At 54.3% G+C, this 19,705-nt stretch overlaps 1 protein-coding gene across 1 annotated transcript in view; it reads right to left on the reverse strand.

Annotated features, from left to right (window-relative positions):
• Positions 1–19,487, reverse strand: part of GRINA (glutamate ionotropic receptor NMDA type subunit associated protein 1) — a 33,829-nt gene extending 14,342 nt beyond the window's left edge. Inside the window, exons 1-4 of the mRNA XM_082276256.1 lie at positions 19,112–19,487; positions 18,541–18,665; positions 13,925–14,125; positions 13,713–13,841 (exon numbers count right to left, since the gene is read on the reverse strand). Coding sequence (XP_082132382.1) covers positions 13,713–13,841; positions 13,925–14,125; positions 18,541–18,665; positions 19,112–19,433 — 777 coding nt within the window. The 5' untranslated portion in view covers positions 19,434–19,487. The remainder of the gene's footprint in view (positions 1–13,712; positions 13,842–13,924; positions 14,126–18,540; positions 18,666–19,111) is intronic.
• Positions 19,488–19,705: the final 218 nt, after the last annotated feature.

Below are 19,705 nucleotides of genomic sequence, written 5' to 3' on the forward strand. Positions count from 1 at the left end.
GGAGAGTGTTCTTCATCTGGCACACATACACCTACCTCCTGGAGAGTGATCTTGATCTGGCCAACTGTTGTGAAGGGTGTTTTCTTCACCAGGGAAAGAATTCTTCAGTCATCCACCACAGTTGTTTTCCGTGGTCTTCTGGTGTTGCTGAGCTCACCGATGCGTTCTTTCTTTTTAAGAATGTTCCAAACAGTTGATTTGGCCACACCTAATGTTTTTGCCATCTCTCTGATGGGTTTTTTTTTTTTTCAGCCTAGTGATGGCTTGTTTCACTGATAGTGACAGCTCTTTGGATCTCATATTGAGAGTTGACAGCAACAGATTCCAAATGCAAATAGCACACTTGAAATTAACTCTGGACCTTTTATCTGCTCCTTGTAAATGGGATAATGAGGGAATAACACACACCTGGCCATGGAACAGCTGAGCAGCCAATTGTCCCATTACTTTTGGTCCCTTAAAAAGTGGGAGGCACATATACAAACTGTTGTAATACCTACACCTGTCACTTGATTTGGATGTAAATACCCTCAAATTAAAGCTGAAAGTCTGCAGTTAAAGTACATCTTGTTTGTTTCATCTCAAATCCATTGTGGTGATGTATAGAGCCAAAAAGATTAGAATTGTGTCCATGTCCCATGGACCTGACTGTACGATGGTGCCCCAGAACGGCCGCTTTCGTGTTCCTAGGACACAGGCTGGAAGGGGGTGAAAGTGCCCGGTAAGCAAGTGGTTAAGAAAGACCAACACTAAGGAAATCACAGCTCCATACGGGAAATTAAACCAAAATGGACAATAAAAACCCCTGAGACAATTATCTGACCTTATTGTTCCAAGGTTGGAATTACCCAAACCAGAGACAAGCAGCCCAGACAATACAAAATCTGGACAAAGTTCTCAGGAGGAAATTTGCATTCTCTTCAGAAGGAATGAATCATAAAACAGATTTTTTCATATATTCACCTACAAGTATGGTTTCAGGAGACAAAGGCCATGAGATGTTCCTACCAAGGGATTGTAATAGCATTTGTGCACAAATAGGAAAGTTTTATCCATGAATAGATAGGATGGAGAATTACAGAGGTCCTATTTTCCTATGGCCAGCGAATTACACGATATTGGAACAATGTACCAAAGAGTTATGAAGGCAACAACTGCATCACCGGCAATACGACTCTATTATAATAAAATCCTCAAGACAAAATTTAAACAAAATTTCCAGATCAGATTTATAGGAGAATCTGAATCTCATTTCTAGGACTGAACTGTCACCTAGTGGACAGGAGTGAAATGACCAGTTACTGCCCAATTTTGAACCAATCAGAAGACAGTAAATATTGGTTGGGGAGTCAGATACAAACAATGGTTCCCAATCATATAAAATACAATGAGAGACCGAGAAGGCTGCTGCTTGCTGACCTCTGCCAACGTCGCCGACCTCTGCCAACGTCACCGACCTCTTGCTGCCCGAGACGAACCATCTCACCCCAGAACACCTCAAAGGTTTTTTTTCCTTGGAGGAAGTGGTGAGATATAGGCAATAGGATCGCTGCTTTTCTTCCTCTCAAGTACTTTGCTCAGATTAACCCTAAAATGTTATCTAGTCATTTACTGTGTAGAGGTTGAATTCATTTGCTAATCTTTTCCCATGTGTTCACTGTGACGGGGGTCACTTTGGTTGGGGGGCTGGGGAACCCAGCTTACCTTAGAGAGGTTGGGAAATCCCTCTCTCCGCCCCCTAGGCCCCTCCTATGTGTAAGTCACCCTGTGTCTATTAGGGACACAGGGTGGCCAAGGAAATGGACTTAATGGACACAGAAAATGGTTTGGATTACTCAAATGGGACAGTAATAATTAACAATATATCTCAGAGAATATATGAAGACTCCGGGACTCTAGGCTTAGCTGACCATTGCCAATAAGGCTTCACACAGTCAGACTTCTAGCAGATGTTAACCACTTGCCGACCGCCTCCAGTATATTTACTGCGGAAGTCAGCCACTCCTGGGCAAACAGATGTAGATCTACATCGCTCGCCCAGGAGCCTGTAGGGGGCAGCGCGCCGCCGGAGGCGCGCTCCCGCCCCCGCTCGTTCACGGACATCCACGCGCATGTGACCGGTGGCTCCGATGTCCGCCGACCACTCGCAATCTTCCACAGGAGAGGGAGAAAGGCAGACGGATGATGTTAACACAGCCGTCTGTCTGTCATTCTCCCTGATGTAAGCACAGAGGCTTTATCCTGCTATGTAGGATCGTATGTCTCTGGTTACATCACAAGCCACGCCCCCCAGTTAGAATCACGCCCCTAGGGACACATTTAACCCACTGATCACCAATAAATTTTTACAGTAACAGTGCATATGTATAGCACTGATTACTGTAGTAAGGTCACTGGTACTGCAAAAGTGTCAAAAATGTCAGTCAGGGGTCCGATCTGCCCGCCGCAAGGTCGCAGTCCCGCAAAAAAAAAAAAAATCACAGGTGATCAAATACCACCAAAAGAAAGCTCCATTTGTGGGAAAAAGACGTCAATTTCGTTTGGGTACAGCGCCGCCCGACCGCGCAATTGTCCGTTAAAGTCACGCAGTGCCAAATCGCAAAATATGGCCTGGTCATTGAGCAGCCAAATCCTCCGGGGCTTAAGTGGTTAATATCAGCTCAACCACCTGTCTTCCACACATCGTAATTGTGCTGATTGACTTTTTACACCTATAATGTGTCATTTTGTATTTTGTTTTAGCCTTGTTGCCGGCAGTCTGGTCATCCAGGCTGGTGTAACTGCACTGAGTTAATTAGCATGTGAATGATAACCTTGTCTAGATGGGATTAGCCATGAGTCAGCTGTACCTCGTTATCTAACCATTGTGTGATGTTTTGGGGTAAATATTCGGCTCATTGTTCATGTAGTGACTGACATACTTCTCATGTGTATAAAAAGTCTGTTTCTTATTCAATAAAAGGAGTTAGTCGTTTTCAGATACATACAAGCCAAGTTGTCGGCTAGTTTTGTATGGGGGGTGGCTGGAAAATCTGGTATATAATGTTCAAGACTGAAGGAAGCTGTATACTGACGGAAGACCACAAGCACAGTGTGGGTCAGTGGTGGGATGCTTCCTGCAGTCTGGGACATCCAAACCTCCATCGGGATCCAAGGGGCGGATAGCAGAAGAGGAGAGGTACAGATATCAGCCGCCATGGAAGAGGAATTCGGAAGGAGGTTGTGAGAGATGCGGATACAGCACAGGGGACCAATGTCAGAGAAGGTCCTGCTAGGATGTAATCCGCTGGGAACTCTGGAAGCAAACGCTAGCCCGTGAGCAGCGACATCAGGGAAAAATCCTCCCCTCCTTCCAGGAAAGGTACTGGTCCCAGTATGGATTGTGAGTGCTGGTTTTGGGAGATAAACTGCACAAGGAAAGGAACGCTGATTTAAGCAGGCTTGTCCAGGGAGGAGATACGATTGGATGAGAGCTACACAGCTCTCTGCTGGTATGTAACCCAAGTGTGCCCATGGACAGCAGACAACAGCCCAACCGAAGGCTTTGGCTACGGTGGCCTGGGACTGTCATTAGAGAAGTGGTCAGAGGACCCTAAATTTGGGAGCAATTTGGAGTGGCGATTAGAGGAAATAATGGATTCCAGAGAAAAGATCCTGAACATCTTGGGAGTGGTCTGGGCACTGGAAGATTTGGAGTTTCTGGCCGTTCAGGAATGGGAGCTGGAGATCGCCTACAGACAGCTGCTAGACTCTGCTCAGCACCAACCAGTGTTACCGGGAGAGGAGATTGTAGGTCCCTCATCCCAGCAGCAGCCAACAGCACTGGGAGTGGAGACGGTCGGGTGCCACTACCCAGCCCCAGCCAGCGTTACCGGGAGAGGAGATTGTAGGTCCCTCATCCCAGCAGCAGCCAACAGCACTGGGAGTGGAGACGGTCGTTCCCACTATCCAGCACCAGCCAGTGTTACCGGGAGAGGAGATTGTAGGTCCCTCATCCCAGCAGCAGCCAACAGCACTGGGAGTGGAGACGGTCGGGTGCCACTACCCAGCCCCAGCCAGCGTTACCGGGAGAGGAGATTGTAGGTCCCTCATCCCAGCAGCAGCCAACAGCACTGGGAGTGGAGACGGTCGTTCCCACTATCCAGCACCAGCCAGCGTTACCGGGAGAGGAGATTGTAGGTCCCTCATCCCAGCAGCAGCCAACAGCACTGGGAGTGGAGACGGTCGGGTGCCACTACCCAGCCCCAGCCAGCGTTACCGGGAGAGGAGATTGTAGGTCCCTCATCCCAGCAGCAGCCAACAGCACTGGGAGTGGAGACGGTCGTTCCCACTATCCAGCACCAGCCAGCGTTACCGGGAGAGGAGATTGTAGGTCCCTCGTCCCAGCAGCCAACAGCACTGGGAGTGGAGACAGTCGGGTGCCACTACCCAGCACCAGCCAGCGTTACCGGGAGAGGAGATTGTAGATTCCCTCATCCCAGCAGCAGCCAACAGCACTGGGAGTGGAGATGGTCGGTCCCCCTACCCAGCACCAGCCACAGATTACAGATTTGACTTTTCATCGGAGGATGATAAATCACCTGCCAAAGTGTTGGCACTGGGCCCGAGTGCCACCAGCCTGTGCCCTGAACTTTCAGCAATTCCAGCGACTGGGGATTTATTAGACATTTTCTGCTAAAGAGGACCTCTGTGCAATCTGCTCTGCAGCCACCACAGATGTGTGATCTGGCTGCATTGAGAGCCGGGCACAATCTCCTGGCATGCAAACTGGATGCAGGGAAACCCGCATCCAATTCACAGAAGTGTGAATCCGGCCTCAAATAGAAAATGTAGCAACAAGAAGTGTGACCACATACCCCAGAATAGGCATCAGAAAATCACTAGGAGGAAAGGAAGAAAGAGGGGGGGGGGGGGGGAAATCCACCTCTGGTGACAGGTCGAGCCTCTGGGGGGGGGGGGGGGGCAAGAATCAGAGAGGTTATTGGGACACATTGGAGCAGGAACCCTGAAAGTGCCAGTAAAACCATATTTTCTGACGCGGCTCTCCTATCTTGTTTAGGGAGGTTGCAAGTTCCTCCATCTGTTGGCTGAAAGCCAATGTTTATCCGAAGGGGGCTCAGTGCTCTTCCTTTTTTGTGGTATACAGAGCCTGGCCACGTTCACAAAATCAACCACAAATGATTTGCTCATAGCATTTCCTAGGAAGCGGTGTACGATACCGCAGAAATGTCTCAGGTGTCCATGTGAACATTTTCTGGACGTTTCCCAAAATGGACAGATCAGCGGGCAATCAAAAAAAATTAAAGGTGAAAATGAGGTCCCCCATTCTTGCTGACAACAGGTGAGGTGGATGGGAACATTGTGTAGTAAGGTGGGCACCCTATACCAGGGGGTGAGAAGCTGGTATCCAGCTTCCTGGAATCTGCTCAAGATGGAAGACTTTTTTGCACAGAAGAAATGATCTGCAGCTTCTCTGACCCTGTGTGCTGCGATCTTCGTCTATCAGCGAGACCAACCTCATATTCCTATTTGCTGGATGGTGCAAACCCACGGGCATAAGAATGTTAGAACATCAGATCGAGAGAGCATGCCGTGGGGGAGTCATCAGATCGAGAGAGCATGCCGTGGGGGAGTCATCAGATCGAGAGAGCATGCCGTGGGGGAGTCATCAGATCGAGAGAGCATGCCGTGGGGGGGGGGGGGGGTGGGGGGAGTCATCAGATCGAGAGAGCATGCCGTGGGGGAGTCATCAGATCGAGAGAGCATGCCGTGGGGGAGTCATCAGATCGAGAGAGCATGCCGTGGGGGGGGGGGGGGGGTGGGGGGAGTCATCAGATCGAGAGAGCATGCCGTGGGGGGGGGGGGGGGGGGGGGGGAGTCATCAGATCGAGAGAGCATGCCGTGGGGGAGTCATCAGATCGAGAGAGCATGCCGTGGGGGAGTCATCAGATCGAGAGAGCATGCCGTGGGGGGAGTCATCAGATCGAGAGAGCATGCCGTGGGGGAGTCATCAGTGTTGCAGTTTTCAAAAGGCAGAAGTCGACTTCCTAAGGACCATTTGTGGTTTAATTGAAGAAACCGATTGTCTAAGCTGGAGAGCCTGCCAAAAATTCAGCAATGGGGTTATCGATTGTATTTCCAAAATGGATTTCCTCCAGTGGTGGTCAGAAACACCCAATATCATGGGCCAGAGGACCCAGGTGAAAAACCGGTACAACCAATAACCAGCATCTTTCCCGTAGGCCCAGAGGGGGATCGAATACAGCCCAAAATGGCAAGTATCACGAGTTGCCATGGTAAAGGTGGGAGCGAGGAGTGTTGCCATGGTAAAGGTGGGAGCGAGGAGTGTTGCCATGGTAAAAGGTGGGAGCGAGGAGTGTTGCCATGGTAAAAGGTGGGAGCGAGGAGTGTTGCCATGGTAAAAGGTGGGAGCGAGGAGTGTTGCCATGGTAAAAGGTGGGAGCGAGGAGTGTTGCCATGGTAAGGTGGGAGCGAGGAGCGTTGCCATGGTAAGGACACCAGATTTTGCTCCAAACCCAGCCATCTTTTGAATGCGCCATGTTTTATCCAATTGGGAAGTCTTGCCATGTGGACTGCTTGATGGTTTCTATTTTCTATCTGAAGGAAAATCTTCAGTTGGGGGAAGGGAGAAGCTCCATTGACTTCATTGTGAACTCTTCTTTCACTGGATAGAGTTCAGTAAAGATTTTGGAAAAGTGAAAATTCTTTTAGGAATGATCGAGTTGGCAGATTGCTCGTTCTGTGTCAGGAATGGGGGAAGGACTTGCAGGTTTTGTAGGCATCCGTTTAACCCCTCGCCCTCTAAGATTTACCCCCCTTCATGACCAGGCCATTGTTTGCTATACGACACTGCGTTACTTTGACAATTGCGCGGTAATGCAACGCTGAACATAAATAAAATTCATCTTATATTTTCCCACAGATCGAGCTAAAAAAAAAATCCCAATAAGCGTATATTGTAGGGAAAGACCGATTTATCGGCGGCCGATATGCCCTTTCCCTGATATATTGTTATCGGCCCCGGAACTGCCCGATATTGCCGATATTATTGGGATGTCATTCTGCCTTCTTAGGCCGCCTCTCTCGCCTTGGACAGCCTCGTCTGGAGTCGGGAATAGTCTCGCAGGAGTGCATCACAGCCATTCACCTACCCACAGCAGCCTGGTGCCACCCACACACCATCCACAGGCCCTGTACCAGCCAGCCACCCACCATCCACAGGCCCTGTACCAGCCACCCACCACAGGGTGCCAGCCAGCCACCCACCACAGGGTGCCACCCACCATCCACAGGCCCTGTACCAGCCACCCACCACAGGGTGCCAGCCAGCCACCCACCCACCACAGGGTGCCACCCACCATCCACAGGCCCTGTACCAGCCAGCCACCCACCATCCACAGGTCCTGTACCAGCCACGCACCACAGGGTGCCAGCCACCCACAGGCCCTGTACCAGCCACGCACCACAGGGTGCCAGCCACCCAAAGGCCCTGTACCAGAGACCCACCACAGGGTGCCACCCACCACAGGGTGCCAGCCACCCACATGCCCTGTACCAGCCACCCACCACAGGGTGCCAGCCACCCACAGGCCCTGTACCAGCCACCCACCACAGGGTGCCAGCCACCCACAGGCCCTGTACCAGCCACCCACAGGCCCTGTACCAGCCACCCACCACAGGGTGCCACCCACCACAGGGTGCCACCCACCACAGGGTGCCAGCCACCCACAGGCCCTGTACCAGCCACCCACCACAGGGTGCCAGCCAGCCAGCCACCCACCCACCACAGGGGGCCACCCACCATCCACAGGCCCTGTACCAGCCAGCCACCCACCATCCACAGGCCCTGTACCAGCCACCCACCACAGGGTGCCAGCCACCCACCCACCACAGGGTGCCACCCACCATCCACAGGCCCTGTACCAGCCACCCACAGGCCCTGTACCAGCCACCCACCACAGGGTGCCAGCCAGCCACCCACCCACCACAGGGTGCCACCCACCATCCACAGGCCCTGTACCAGCCAGCCACCCACCATCCACAGGTCCTGTACCAGCCACGCACCACAGGGTGCCAGCCACCCACAGGCCCTGTACCAGCCACCCACCACAGGGTGCCAGCCACCCACAGGCCCTGTACCAGCCACCCACCACAGGGTGCCACCCACCAAAGGGTGCCAGCCAGCCACCCACCCACCACAGGGTGCCACCCACCATCCACAGGCCCTGTACCAGCCAGCCACCCACCATCCACAGGTCCTGTACCAGCCACGCACCACAGGGTGCCAGCCACCCAAAGGCCCTGTACCAGCCACCCACCACAGGGTGCCACCCACCCACCATCCACAGGCCCTGTATCAGTCACCCACATGTTCAGTACCAGATTTGTGTCAAAAATCTGTCTTTATTTTTCCAAAAACTTTAAATGTACAAAATATGGGCCGATGTCGGCCGATACGTTGTGACCAAAATATGTTTTTTTTTCAGGGCCGATACTGATATCGGTCTATCCCTAGTATATTGATCAATTTACACAAAAGTTATATAAAGCCTCTACAAATTATGGGATACATATTGGAATTTTTAAACTAGTAATGGCGGTGATCAGCAACTTATAGCAGGACTGCGATATTGCAGCAGACAATCGGACACTGACTGACACTTTGTGGGAACCATTGATACGAATACAGAAATATGCACTGTCACTGTACTGACAATGGCTGGGAAGGGGGGTTAAACATCTAGGGGTGATCACAGGGTTAAATTGGTGCCTACCCAGTGTTTGTGTACTGAGTGAGATGTTTTTCTAGGGGAAGGTATGGATTTTTTCCCTGCTTTTAGGAAAGCCAAGTTGCACAATGTGAAGGATTTTTTGGCCACAGGCAATGAACTTTTCAGCGTTAGCAAGCATATTTCCTGAAACTCCCTCTTTAAATCTGACAGTCTAGGGGATAAAATCTTCTCCAATACTGCCCCAAATTCCTCCTCATTCCCCTCTGTGTGCGTCCTCTAGGACCGGCATATGAAGATCCCACTAGAGATGAGTGGTAGGAGAAGAGGTGGGATGTTTCTGAGGTCTGTATGAAGGCTGGATTCTGTGTGATGAAGTGTGACATCGATGTTAGAATCAGAGACTGCGGCCAATATGAAGAAGGCTTCCTGCTCAGGAACGTATTGTCACCCTGGAGGTCATGGGGGCTTTCAGCAGAGCCAATGTTTCCCTGCGATGACTTGGCTCAGTCTTCACTATAGCTACAAGTGAGTGTTCCCCTGTGGGGTATTGACAAGCAGGTAAGTGGGGCGAGTCCGGTAGGAGTATAGGATAACCCAACCATAGACTGCACCAACAAATCCTGAATGTGAAAGGGAAGGAGGAAGCAACTACCTTCTAAAGACTCTTGGAGGAAGTGGCATTAAAGTGAGCAACCAATGGTGGTCTTCCACCTGAAACTGAGGGGTTAATTGGAGCGCCAAGTTTGATAAGTTTACACCATGAAGTGAATGCATTCCAAACAGCCCCACTTATATAGTAAGGGTCAGAAAAACAGGGTGACCCCATCTTACCTGTGCACAACACAAGACTCTACATAAAGTCCAGGCGTTACAGGCGGTCACATTGGGCAAATCCCCAAAGGAGTCTTCAGGGACTGAGTTCCATAGTGATGGACCACAGGCTTTACAGGCGGTCACATTGGGCAAACCCCCAAAGGAGTCTTCAGGGACTGAGTTCCATAGTGATGGACCACAGGCTTTACAGGCGGTCACATTGGGCAAACCCCCAAAGGGGTCTTCAGGGACTGAGTTCCATAGTGATGGACCACAGGCTTTACAGGCGGTCACATTGGGCAAACCCCCAAAGGGGTCTTCAGGGACTGAGTTCCATAGCGATGGACCACAGGCTCTGTCACATTGGGCAAATCCCCAAAGGGGTCTTCAGGGACTGAGTTCCATAGTGATGGACCACAGGCTTTACAGGCGGTCACATTGGGCAAACCCCCAAAGGGGTCTTCAGGGACTGAGTTCCATAGTGATGGACCACAGGCTTTACAGGCGGTCACATTGGGCAAACCCCCAAAGGGGTCTTCAGGGACTGAGTTCCATAGTGATGGACCACAGGCTTTACAGGCTGTCACATTGGGCAAACCCCCAAAGGGGTCTTCAGGGACTGAGTTCCATAGTAATGGACCACAGGCTTTACAGGCGGTCACATTGGGCAAACCCCCAAAGGGGTCTTCAGGGACTGAGTTCCATAGTGATGGACCACAGGCTTTACAGGCGGTCACATTGGGCAAACCCCCAAAGGGGTCTTCAGGGACTGAGTTCCATAGCGATGGACCACAGGCTCTGTCACATTGGGCAAATCCCCAAAGGGGTCTTCAGGGACTGAGTTCCATAGTGATGGACCACAGGCTTTACAGGCTGTCACATTGGGCAAACCCCCAAAGGGGTCTTCAGGGACTGAGTTCCATAGTGATGGACCACAACCCTGGACCTGTAAAGCACCTTGAGGCTCGCTCAACGCACTGCACCAAATGCCAAGTGAGCGCCCATGCAGGATTCAGTACTTGAAGCAACCTTCCAGGCCGTCCCCATAGTGTGGGGTCCAGGTAGGGCTCTCAAGGTTTTACCAAGGTTGCCCAGCTTTTGGATAAGCATTAGAAGACAGTGAGGTGCCTAGTGAAGTAGTGAAGCTGGTTTCTCCACAATGAAGCGGTCCATCACCTTTAGACACTAGTACAAAACAGAGGACTTACGGTGTGGGGTAGTTATAGGGGAGGCGTGTCTTCAAAAGCTTGCAGGAGCCAATCACCTGAAGGTACGTGCCTATAACTCATGGTGCATGAATGTGTCCAAAGGCAGCACCGGCCGAGGCTTGTATGTCCACCTGGTAAAACTTAGTGAAATGTGACCAGCCTGAAAAGTCCAGGATGCACTGGAGGAGTCTTCACCAGAAAGAAGGATGAGCGCCACCTCCTGGAGGAGGATAGAAGTATGAAAGGTGTCCTGACTGAAATGAAAGGACGATACCACCTCAGGAAATAAATACCTTTGGCTGAAGGATGACCTTATCCTTGTAAGATAATTAGCCAGGTCCCGTAATCTCCTGGCTGAGGTGATAGCGATCAGAAAAGCCACCTTATGAGTAAATTTAGCCAAGGAAATATCTTTAATGGGTTTCAACTTTCAAGGGTGCCTGTAGCACCAAAAATACCAAATTCAAGGGCCATGGAGCCACAGGGGGGAAGGTGGTAATAATATGGGCCACCTCCTCACATGAAGGCCTTCACCAGACAGAGTGATTGTGACAAACTCACTCAGGACAGGGGCTTTTGGAGGGGACTGTAGGCTGGCCTCTTGCCTACCGACTATGGGCCCTGGCCTGTGAGGGAACACTGCTCTTTGTGGGGGTGTGTGCTGGGGGGGGGGGGCTTGGAGTAATGTTACTTTGGATTCAAGTCCACATCTTCCCAAGACTCTGGGACTCTAGGCCTAAGATCAATGTTAAAGGCCTAGCTGCCTATTGCCAATAGGAGACTGCTCTGCACAGTCAGACTCATAGCAGATGCCAATATCAGCTTAACCACCTGTCTTCCACACATTGATTGTGCTGATTAACTCACCTATTGTCTACTGTGGGTTCTGTGTTTACACTTAGAATAACGTGCATTGTACTGTGTCAGCTCAATGTTGGCAAGTCTGCTAGTTGATTAGCTCAAGTTAAATAAATCTCTGTCATGTATTAGTTGCTAGTGGTAAAGTAGAATACTGTTTGTGTTGGTTGTCCCTTCGATATGTTAATTATATTTCTGTATACAATTTCATCTGCATATGATAATGTAATCAGGCACCTGACCTGATGGGGTATATATTCAGTGTGAGCTTGTTCAATAAATGTTCCAGATCTTATACAAGCCATTCTCCGCTAGCTTTGTATGGGGGCGGCTAGAATATCTGATATCTATGTTCAGACTGAAGGAAGCCGTAAGCTGACGAAGTCCACAAGTACAGTGTGGGGTCACGGTTCCTTTACCTGATGCCAATGGCTGCAGAAAATGTCTGCCTGACAAATGTCTACACCTGGAATGTGTTCAGGTGACAAGGCCGGAACACGACAATCTGCCCGGAGCTATTTTTAAGCTGCTTGAGTTCTGGTGCCGTCCCGGGGATTGATGTAAGCCACAGCCATGGTGTTGGTAGTCTCTAGAGGCAGCTTGTGCATCTCTGCAGGGTGAGGTGAGCTCAGAGTCCCAAGATATTTATAGAAGTCAGGATTCCCTGTACCATTGAGGTCCTGAGCAGACCCCCCCTTCCCCCAATCGAGGTCCTGAGCAGACCCCCCCCCCCCAATCGAGGTCCTGAGCAGACCCCCCCCCTAATCGAGGTCCTGAGCAGACCCCCCCCAATCGAGGTCCTGAGCAGACCCTCCCCCCCCTAATCGAGGTCCTGAGCAGACCCCCCCCCCCAATCGAGGTCCTGAGCAGACCCCCCCCCCCCGATCGAGGTCCTGAGCAGACCACCTCCCCTTCCCCCAATCGAGGTCCTGAGCAGACCCCCCCCCCAATCGAGGTCCTGAGCAGACCCCCCCCAATCGAGGTCCTGAGCAGACCCCCTCCCCTTCCCCCAATCGAGGTCCTGAGCAGACCCCCTCCCCTTCCCCCAATCGAGGTCCTGAGCAGACCCCCTCCCCTTCCCCCAATCGAGGTCCTGAGCAGACCCCCTCCCCTTCCCCCAATCGAGGTCCTGAGCAGACGCCCCCCCATCCCCCAATCGAGGTCCTGAGCAGACCCCCCCCCCCAATCGAGGTCCTGAGCAGACCCCCCCCCTAATCGAGGTCCTGAGCAGACCCCCCCCAATCGAGGTCCTGAGCAGACCCTCCCCCCCCTAATCGAGGTCCTGAGCAGACCCCCCCCCCCCCAATCGAGGTCCTGAGCAGACCCCCCCCCCCGATCGAGGTCCTGAGCAGACCCCCCCCCCAATCGAGGTCCTGAGCAGACCCCCCCCAATCGAGGTCCTGAGCAGACCCCCCCCAATCGAGGTCCTGAGCAGACCCCCTCCCCTTCCCCCAATCGAGGTCCTGAGCAGACCCCCTCCCCTTCCCCCAATCGAGGTCCTGAGCAGACCCCCTCCCCTTCCCCCAATCGAGGTCCTGAGCAGACCCCCTCCCCTTCCCCCAATCGAGGTCCTGAGCAGACGCCCCCCCATCCCCCAATCGAGGTCCTGAGCAGACGCCCCCCCCATCCCCCCTCCCATTGACCACCCTGAAGCTTATGCCGTTGGTCACTAGGTACCTGCCTAGAAGTGAGGATTACTGGGAGGGGTCATATTGGGTCCTAACGCCTGAAGGCACCTGCCTAGAAGTGAGGATTGCTGGGAGGGGGAGGGGTCCTATCGCTGAGGGAGTATACGGAGGAAATTAAGATGTTGGCGATCTCTACATGAATTATATTTATAAATTACAACAAAGTCCATCAAATCCTAAATGGTAACTCCCCTCTCCCCTCCCCTACAACCGATATTGCTTCCCCCCTCCCCCAACATAAATGTGGAGACCATCCTGGACTGAACCCTCAGCAATAATCAGGTTAATAAGATCCGCAGCACACATACTATGCAGCCAATCACAGAGGTCAGGGACGGTTACAGCACAGAAATACACCGGATATATTACCATCCCCCCCCGATCACACCTACCTGCATGGAGAAGATGACCACAGTGAAGCAGACTGCGGCAGTGATCCCAATCGCCATTATTACCGCTTCCGTGTCATAAAAACTGGCGATCATTCCCACCATGTAAGACAGGCTGAGGGTCAGGATGGACTAAAGAGACAGAAGAGAGACATGTCAACGCGTTTCACACCCGGCAATGCAGCACAGCGGACACAGGAGGAGGGAGGACCTACCAGAGCCACCAAATTCCAAGGGTGCCGGCGGCGGAAGTCCCCGCAGCAGCTGAGAGTGATGAGGGAGCAGAAGAAGATGGCATAGGACAGGTAATAGGTCCAAGTGTTCCTCTTCACATAAAGCCGAACCTCCTTCACAAAGGTGAAGACCGCCACGAAGGCAAACGTAACCAGAAGCTGCGCCGTGAGGACCAGGAAGACCTGCGGGGGGAGGGGGAACATGTCAGAATCACTCACCCCGATCACCGCTCACATCACTCGACCACTGCTCCTCACCGACATCACTCACCCCAACCACCCCTCACCAATACCGCTCCTCACTTCAACCACCCCTCACCAATACCACCCCTCACCCCAACCGCCCCTCACCAATACCGCTCCTCACCCCAACCGCCCCTCACCAATACCGCTCCTCCCCCCAACCACCCCTCACCAATACCGCTCCTCACCCCAACCACCCCTCACCAATACCGCTCCTCACCCCAACACCGCTCCTCACTTCAACCACCCCTCACCAATACAGCTCCTCACCCCGACCGCCCCTCACCAATACCGCTCCTCACCCCAACCGCCCCTCACCAATACCGCTCCTCACCCCAACCACCCCTCACCAATACCGCTCCTCACCCCAACCGCCCCTCACCAATACCGCTCCTCACCCCAACCAATACCGCTCCTCACCCCAACCACCCCTCACCAATACCGCTCCTCACCCCAACCGCCCCCAACCAATACCGCTCCTCACTTCAACCACCCCTAACCAATACCGCTCCTCACCGACACCACTCACCCCAACCACCCCTCACCCCAACCACCCCTCACCAATACCGCTCCTCACCCCAACCGCCCCTCACCCCAACCACCCCTCACCAATACCGCTCCTCACCCCAACCACCCCTCACCAATACCGCTCCTCACCCCAACCGCCCCTCACCAATACCGCCCCTCACCAATACCGCTCCTCACCCCAACCAATACCGCTCCTCACCCCGACCGCCCCTCACCAATACCGCTCCTCACCCCGACCGCCCCTCACCAATACCGCTCCTCACCCCGACCGCCCCTCACCCCAACCACCCCTCACCAATACCGCTCCTCACCCCAACCACCCCTCACCAATACCGCTCCTCACCCCAACCGCCCCTCACCCCAACCACCCCTCACCAATACCGCTCCTCACCCCAACCACCCCTCACCTATACCGCTCCTCACCCCAACCAATACCGCTCCTCACCCCAACCGCCCCTCACCAATACCGCTCCTCACCCCAACCGCCCCTCACCAATACCGCCCCTCACCAATACCGCCCCTCACCAATACCGCCCCTCACCAATACCGCTCCTCACCCCAACCACCCCTTACCAATACCGCTCCTCACCCCAACCGCCCAACCAATACCGCTCCTCACCCCAACCGCCCCTCACCAATACCGCTCCTCACCCCAACTGCCCCTCACCAATACCGCTCCTCACTTCAACCGCCCCTCACCAATACCGCTCCTCACTTCAACCACCCCTCACCAATACCGCTCCTCACTTCAACCACCCCTCACCAATACCGCTCCTCACCCCAACTGCTCCTCACCAATACCGCTCCTCCCCCCAACCACCCCTCACCAATACCGCTCCTCACTTCAACCACCCCTCACCAATACAGCTCCTCACCCCACCTGCACCTCACCAATACCGCTCCTCACCCCAACCGCCCCTCACCAATACCGCTCCTCACCCCAACTGCTCCTCACCAATACCGCTCCTCCCCCCAACCACCCCTCACCAATACCGCTCCTCACTTCAACCACCCCTCACCAATACAGCTCCTCACCCCACCTGCTCCTCACCAATACCGCTCCTCACCCCAACCGCCCCTCACCAATACCGCTCCTCACCCCAACCGCCCCTCACCAATACCGCTCCTCCCCCCAACCACCCCTCACCAATACCGCTCCTCCCCCCCAACCACCCCTCACCAATACCGCTCCTCACCCCAACCGCCCCTCACCAATACCGCTCCTCACCCCAACCGCCCCTCACCAATACCGCTCCTCCCCCCAACCACCGCTCACCAATACCGCTCCTCCCCCCAACCACCCCTCACCAATACCGCTCCTCACCCCAACCAATACCGCTCCTCACCCCAACCGCCCCTCACCCCAACCGCCCCTCACCAATACCGCTCCTCCCCCCAACCGCCCCTCACCAATACCGCTCCTCCCCCCAACAATACCGCTCCTCACCAATACCGCTCCTCACCCCAACCACCCCCAACCAATACCGCTCCTCACCCCAACCACCCCCAACCAATACCGCTCCTCACCCCAACCAATACCGCTCCTCACCCCAACCGCCCCTCACCAAAACCGCCCCTCACCAATACTGCTCCTCACCCCAACCACCCCTCACCAATACCGCTCCTCACCCCAACCACCCCTCACCAATACCGCTCCTCACCCCAACCACCCCTCACCAATACCGCTCCTCACTTCAACCACCCCTCACCAATACCGCTCCTCACTTCAACCACCCCTCACCAATACCGCTCCTCACCCCAACTGCCCCTCACCAATACCGCTCCTCACCCCAACCCCCCCTCACCAATACCGCTCCTCCCCCCCAACCACCCCTCACCAATACCGCTCCTCCCCCCAACCACCCCTCACCAATACCGCTCCTCCCCCCAACCACCCCTCATCAATACCGCTCCTCCTCCCAACCACCCCTCACCAATACCGCTCCTCCCCCCAACCACCCCTCACCAATACCGCTCCTCCCCCCAACCACCCCTCACCAATACCGCTCCTCCCCCCAACCACCCCTCACCAATACCGCTCCTCCCCCCAACCACCCCTCACCAATACCGCTCCTCCCCCCAACCACCCCCAACCAATACCGCTCCTCACCAATACCGCTCCTCCCCCCAACCACCCCTCACCAATACCGCTCCTCCCCCCAACCACCCCTCACCAATACCGCTCCTCACCCCAACCGCCCCCAACCAATACCGCTCCTCACCCCAACCGCCCCTCACCAATACCGCTCCTCACCCCAACCGCCCCTCACCAATACCGCTCCTCACCCCAACCGCCCCTCACCAATACCGCTCCTGACCCCAACCGCCCGTCACCAATACCGCTCCTCACCCCAACCGCCCGTCACCAATACCGCTCCTCACCCCAACTGCCCCTCACCAATACCGCTCCTCACCCCAACCACCCCTCACCAATACCGCTCCTCACCCCAACCACCCCTAACCAATACCGCTCCTCACCGACACCATTCACCCCAACCACCCCTCACCAATACCGCTCCTCCCCCCAACCATCCCTCACCAATACCGCTCCTCACCCCAACCACCCCTCACCAATACCGCTCCTCACCCCAACCAACCCTCACCAATACCGCCCCTCACCAATACCGCTCCTCACCCCAACCGCCCCCAACCAATACCGCTCCTCACCCCAACCGCCCCCAACCAATACCGCTCCTTACCCCAACCGCCCCTCACCAATACCACCCCTAACCAATACCGCTCCTGACCCCAACCACCCCTCACCAATACCGCTCCTCACCCCAACCGCCCCTCACCAATACCGCTCCTCACCAATACGGCTCCTCACCCCGACCGCCCCTCACCAATACGGCTCCTCACCCCAACCGCCCCTCACCAATACCACTCCTCACCCCAACCGCCCCTCACCAATACCACTCCTCACCCCAACCGCCCCTCACCAATACCGCTCCTCACCCCGACCGCCCCTCACCAATACCGCTCCTCACCCCGACCGCCCCTCACCAATACCGCTCCTCACCCCGACCGCCCCTCACCAATACCGCCCCTCACCAATACCGCCCCTCACCAATACCGCCCCTCACCCCAACCACCCCTCACCAATACCGCTCCTCACCAATACCGCTCCTCACCAATACCACCCCTCACCAATACCACCCCTCACCAATACCACCCCTCACCAATACCACCCCTCACCAATACCGCTCCTCACCCCAACCACCCCTCACCAATACCGCTCCTCACCCCAACCACCCCTCACCAATACCGCTCCTCACCCCAACCACCCCTCACCAATACCGCTCCTCACTTCAACCGCTCCTCACCCCAACCGCCCCTAACCAATACCGCTCCTCACCGACACCATTCACCCCAACCACCCCTCACCAATACCGCTCCTCACCCCAACAACCCCTCACCAATACCGCTCCTCACCCCAACTGCCCCTCACCAATACCGCTCCTCACCAATACCGCTCCTCACCCCAACCACCCCTAACGAATACAGCTCCTCCCACCAACCACCCCTAACCAAAACCGCTCCTCACCCCAACCTTCATCTCATGTCCCCCCAGTAGCTATGGTAACGGTAGACGAAAAAGTATTATCTGTAGCCGCCATTACACACTGCCATCTCCATGGATGATGGTCTACAGACATAAACCCCCAGTGTCCCCATCACTAGACTATCATTGCACACAATTGACTAAGCTCCCCCCACAGGACCCATCAATTATCTCCATTCAGTGACACACACATTTATCTTCACCAATGGCAGTGAACGTACAACCAATCCACAGAGAGTATAAAACATTGTCCAATCACACTCACCTTTCGGATAAAAGCTCTACGAATACTTTTATCATCCCAGTGGTTGGTGGGGAACTCCTGGTTGTCACAGTATGAGGGGGGTCCCTCCTCATGGTAGTTGGTACTGTGTATGGGGGAGCCAAAATCTGCCAAACAGCCAATGGTAAAGAGGAAGACAATGGAGAAGGAAGTGGATATAGTAGAGGACACCTATCATTGGACACACAAGGGAGGGTGATGGTGGAGGACACCTATCATTAGAGATAAGGGAGGGTGATGGTGGAGGACCAGGCCACACATGCACTGCACATGAGTGGGGGCGCACTAGGCCACACATGCATTGCATGGTTGTGGTGGTGGGGGGGGTGTTTAGTAGAGGTCACATACACACACCACAGTTAAGGGGGGGGGGGAAGGAATGGCACGCACATACGCACAGCATGGGGAGGCAGGTGATTAGTAGAGGACATATACACACACTAAAGTGGGGGGACACACATACACACAGTACGGGGATTGGGGGGGGGGGGGGCTGGGTCTTAGAAGTCGCGCACACACAAAGAACAGAGAGAATGACGCACGTGCTACTCACCACTTTGCTCAGACGGGTATCCGCCCTGTACATATGGAGGCTGCTGGTATGGCTGGCCGGGATATGGACTACTGGGATAGGGCCCTTGGTTGTATGCAGGAGGGTATGGGGGTTGACCCATGGGTGGGTGCGTGGGGTAAGGAACGGTAGTGGGGTATGGGACCTCAGTGGGGTACATGACGGGGGCAGTTGTAGGGTAGGAGTCGGTAATAGGGTACGGAGGGTGCCCATACACTGGCGGTGGAGGCGGACCTTGTCCGGCAGGGTAGGGAGGATTGGAGTACGGATCCCCCGTGACCAGGAAGCTCTTCTCATGAGACATCTTTGCGGACGTTGGACTGGAAGCCTGAAGGTGCGACAATCTGCAGAGAGAAGTAAAAGACAGTTTACACCCAGCCGCATTGCTGTAAGAGAACCATGAGGGGGCGCTGGATGGTTCTAAATATGAAAAGGCATCAGGCGTCAATATTTCACACAGCTACCATATACCATAACGATGTATGAACACCTCTCTCCCAGGCGACCCTCCTACACTAACCAAGAACCTAGCCGACGTGTAACGGGACTCCGTGTGACTTCATCAGGGGCCCCAGA

This window comes from Pelophylax lessonae, assembly GCF_965119305.1.
Source record: "Pelophylax lessonae genome assembly, contig: HAP1_SCAFFOLD_374, whole genome shotgun sequence".
Lineage (NCBI taxonomy): Eukaryota > Metazoa > Chordata > Amphibia > Anura > Ranidae > Pelophylax > Pelophylax lessonae.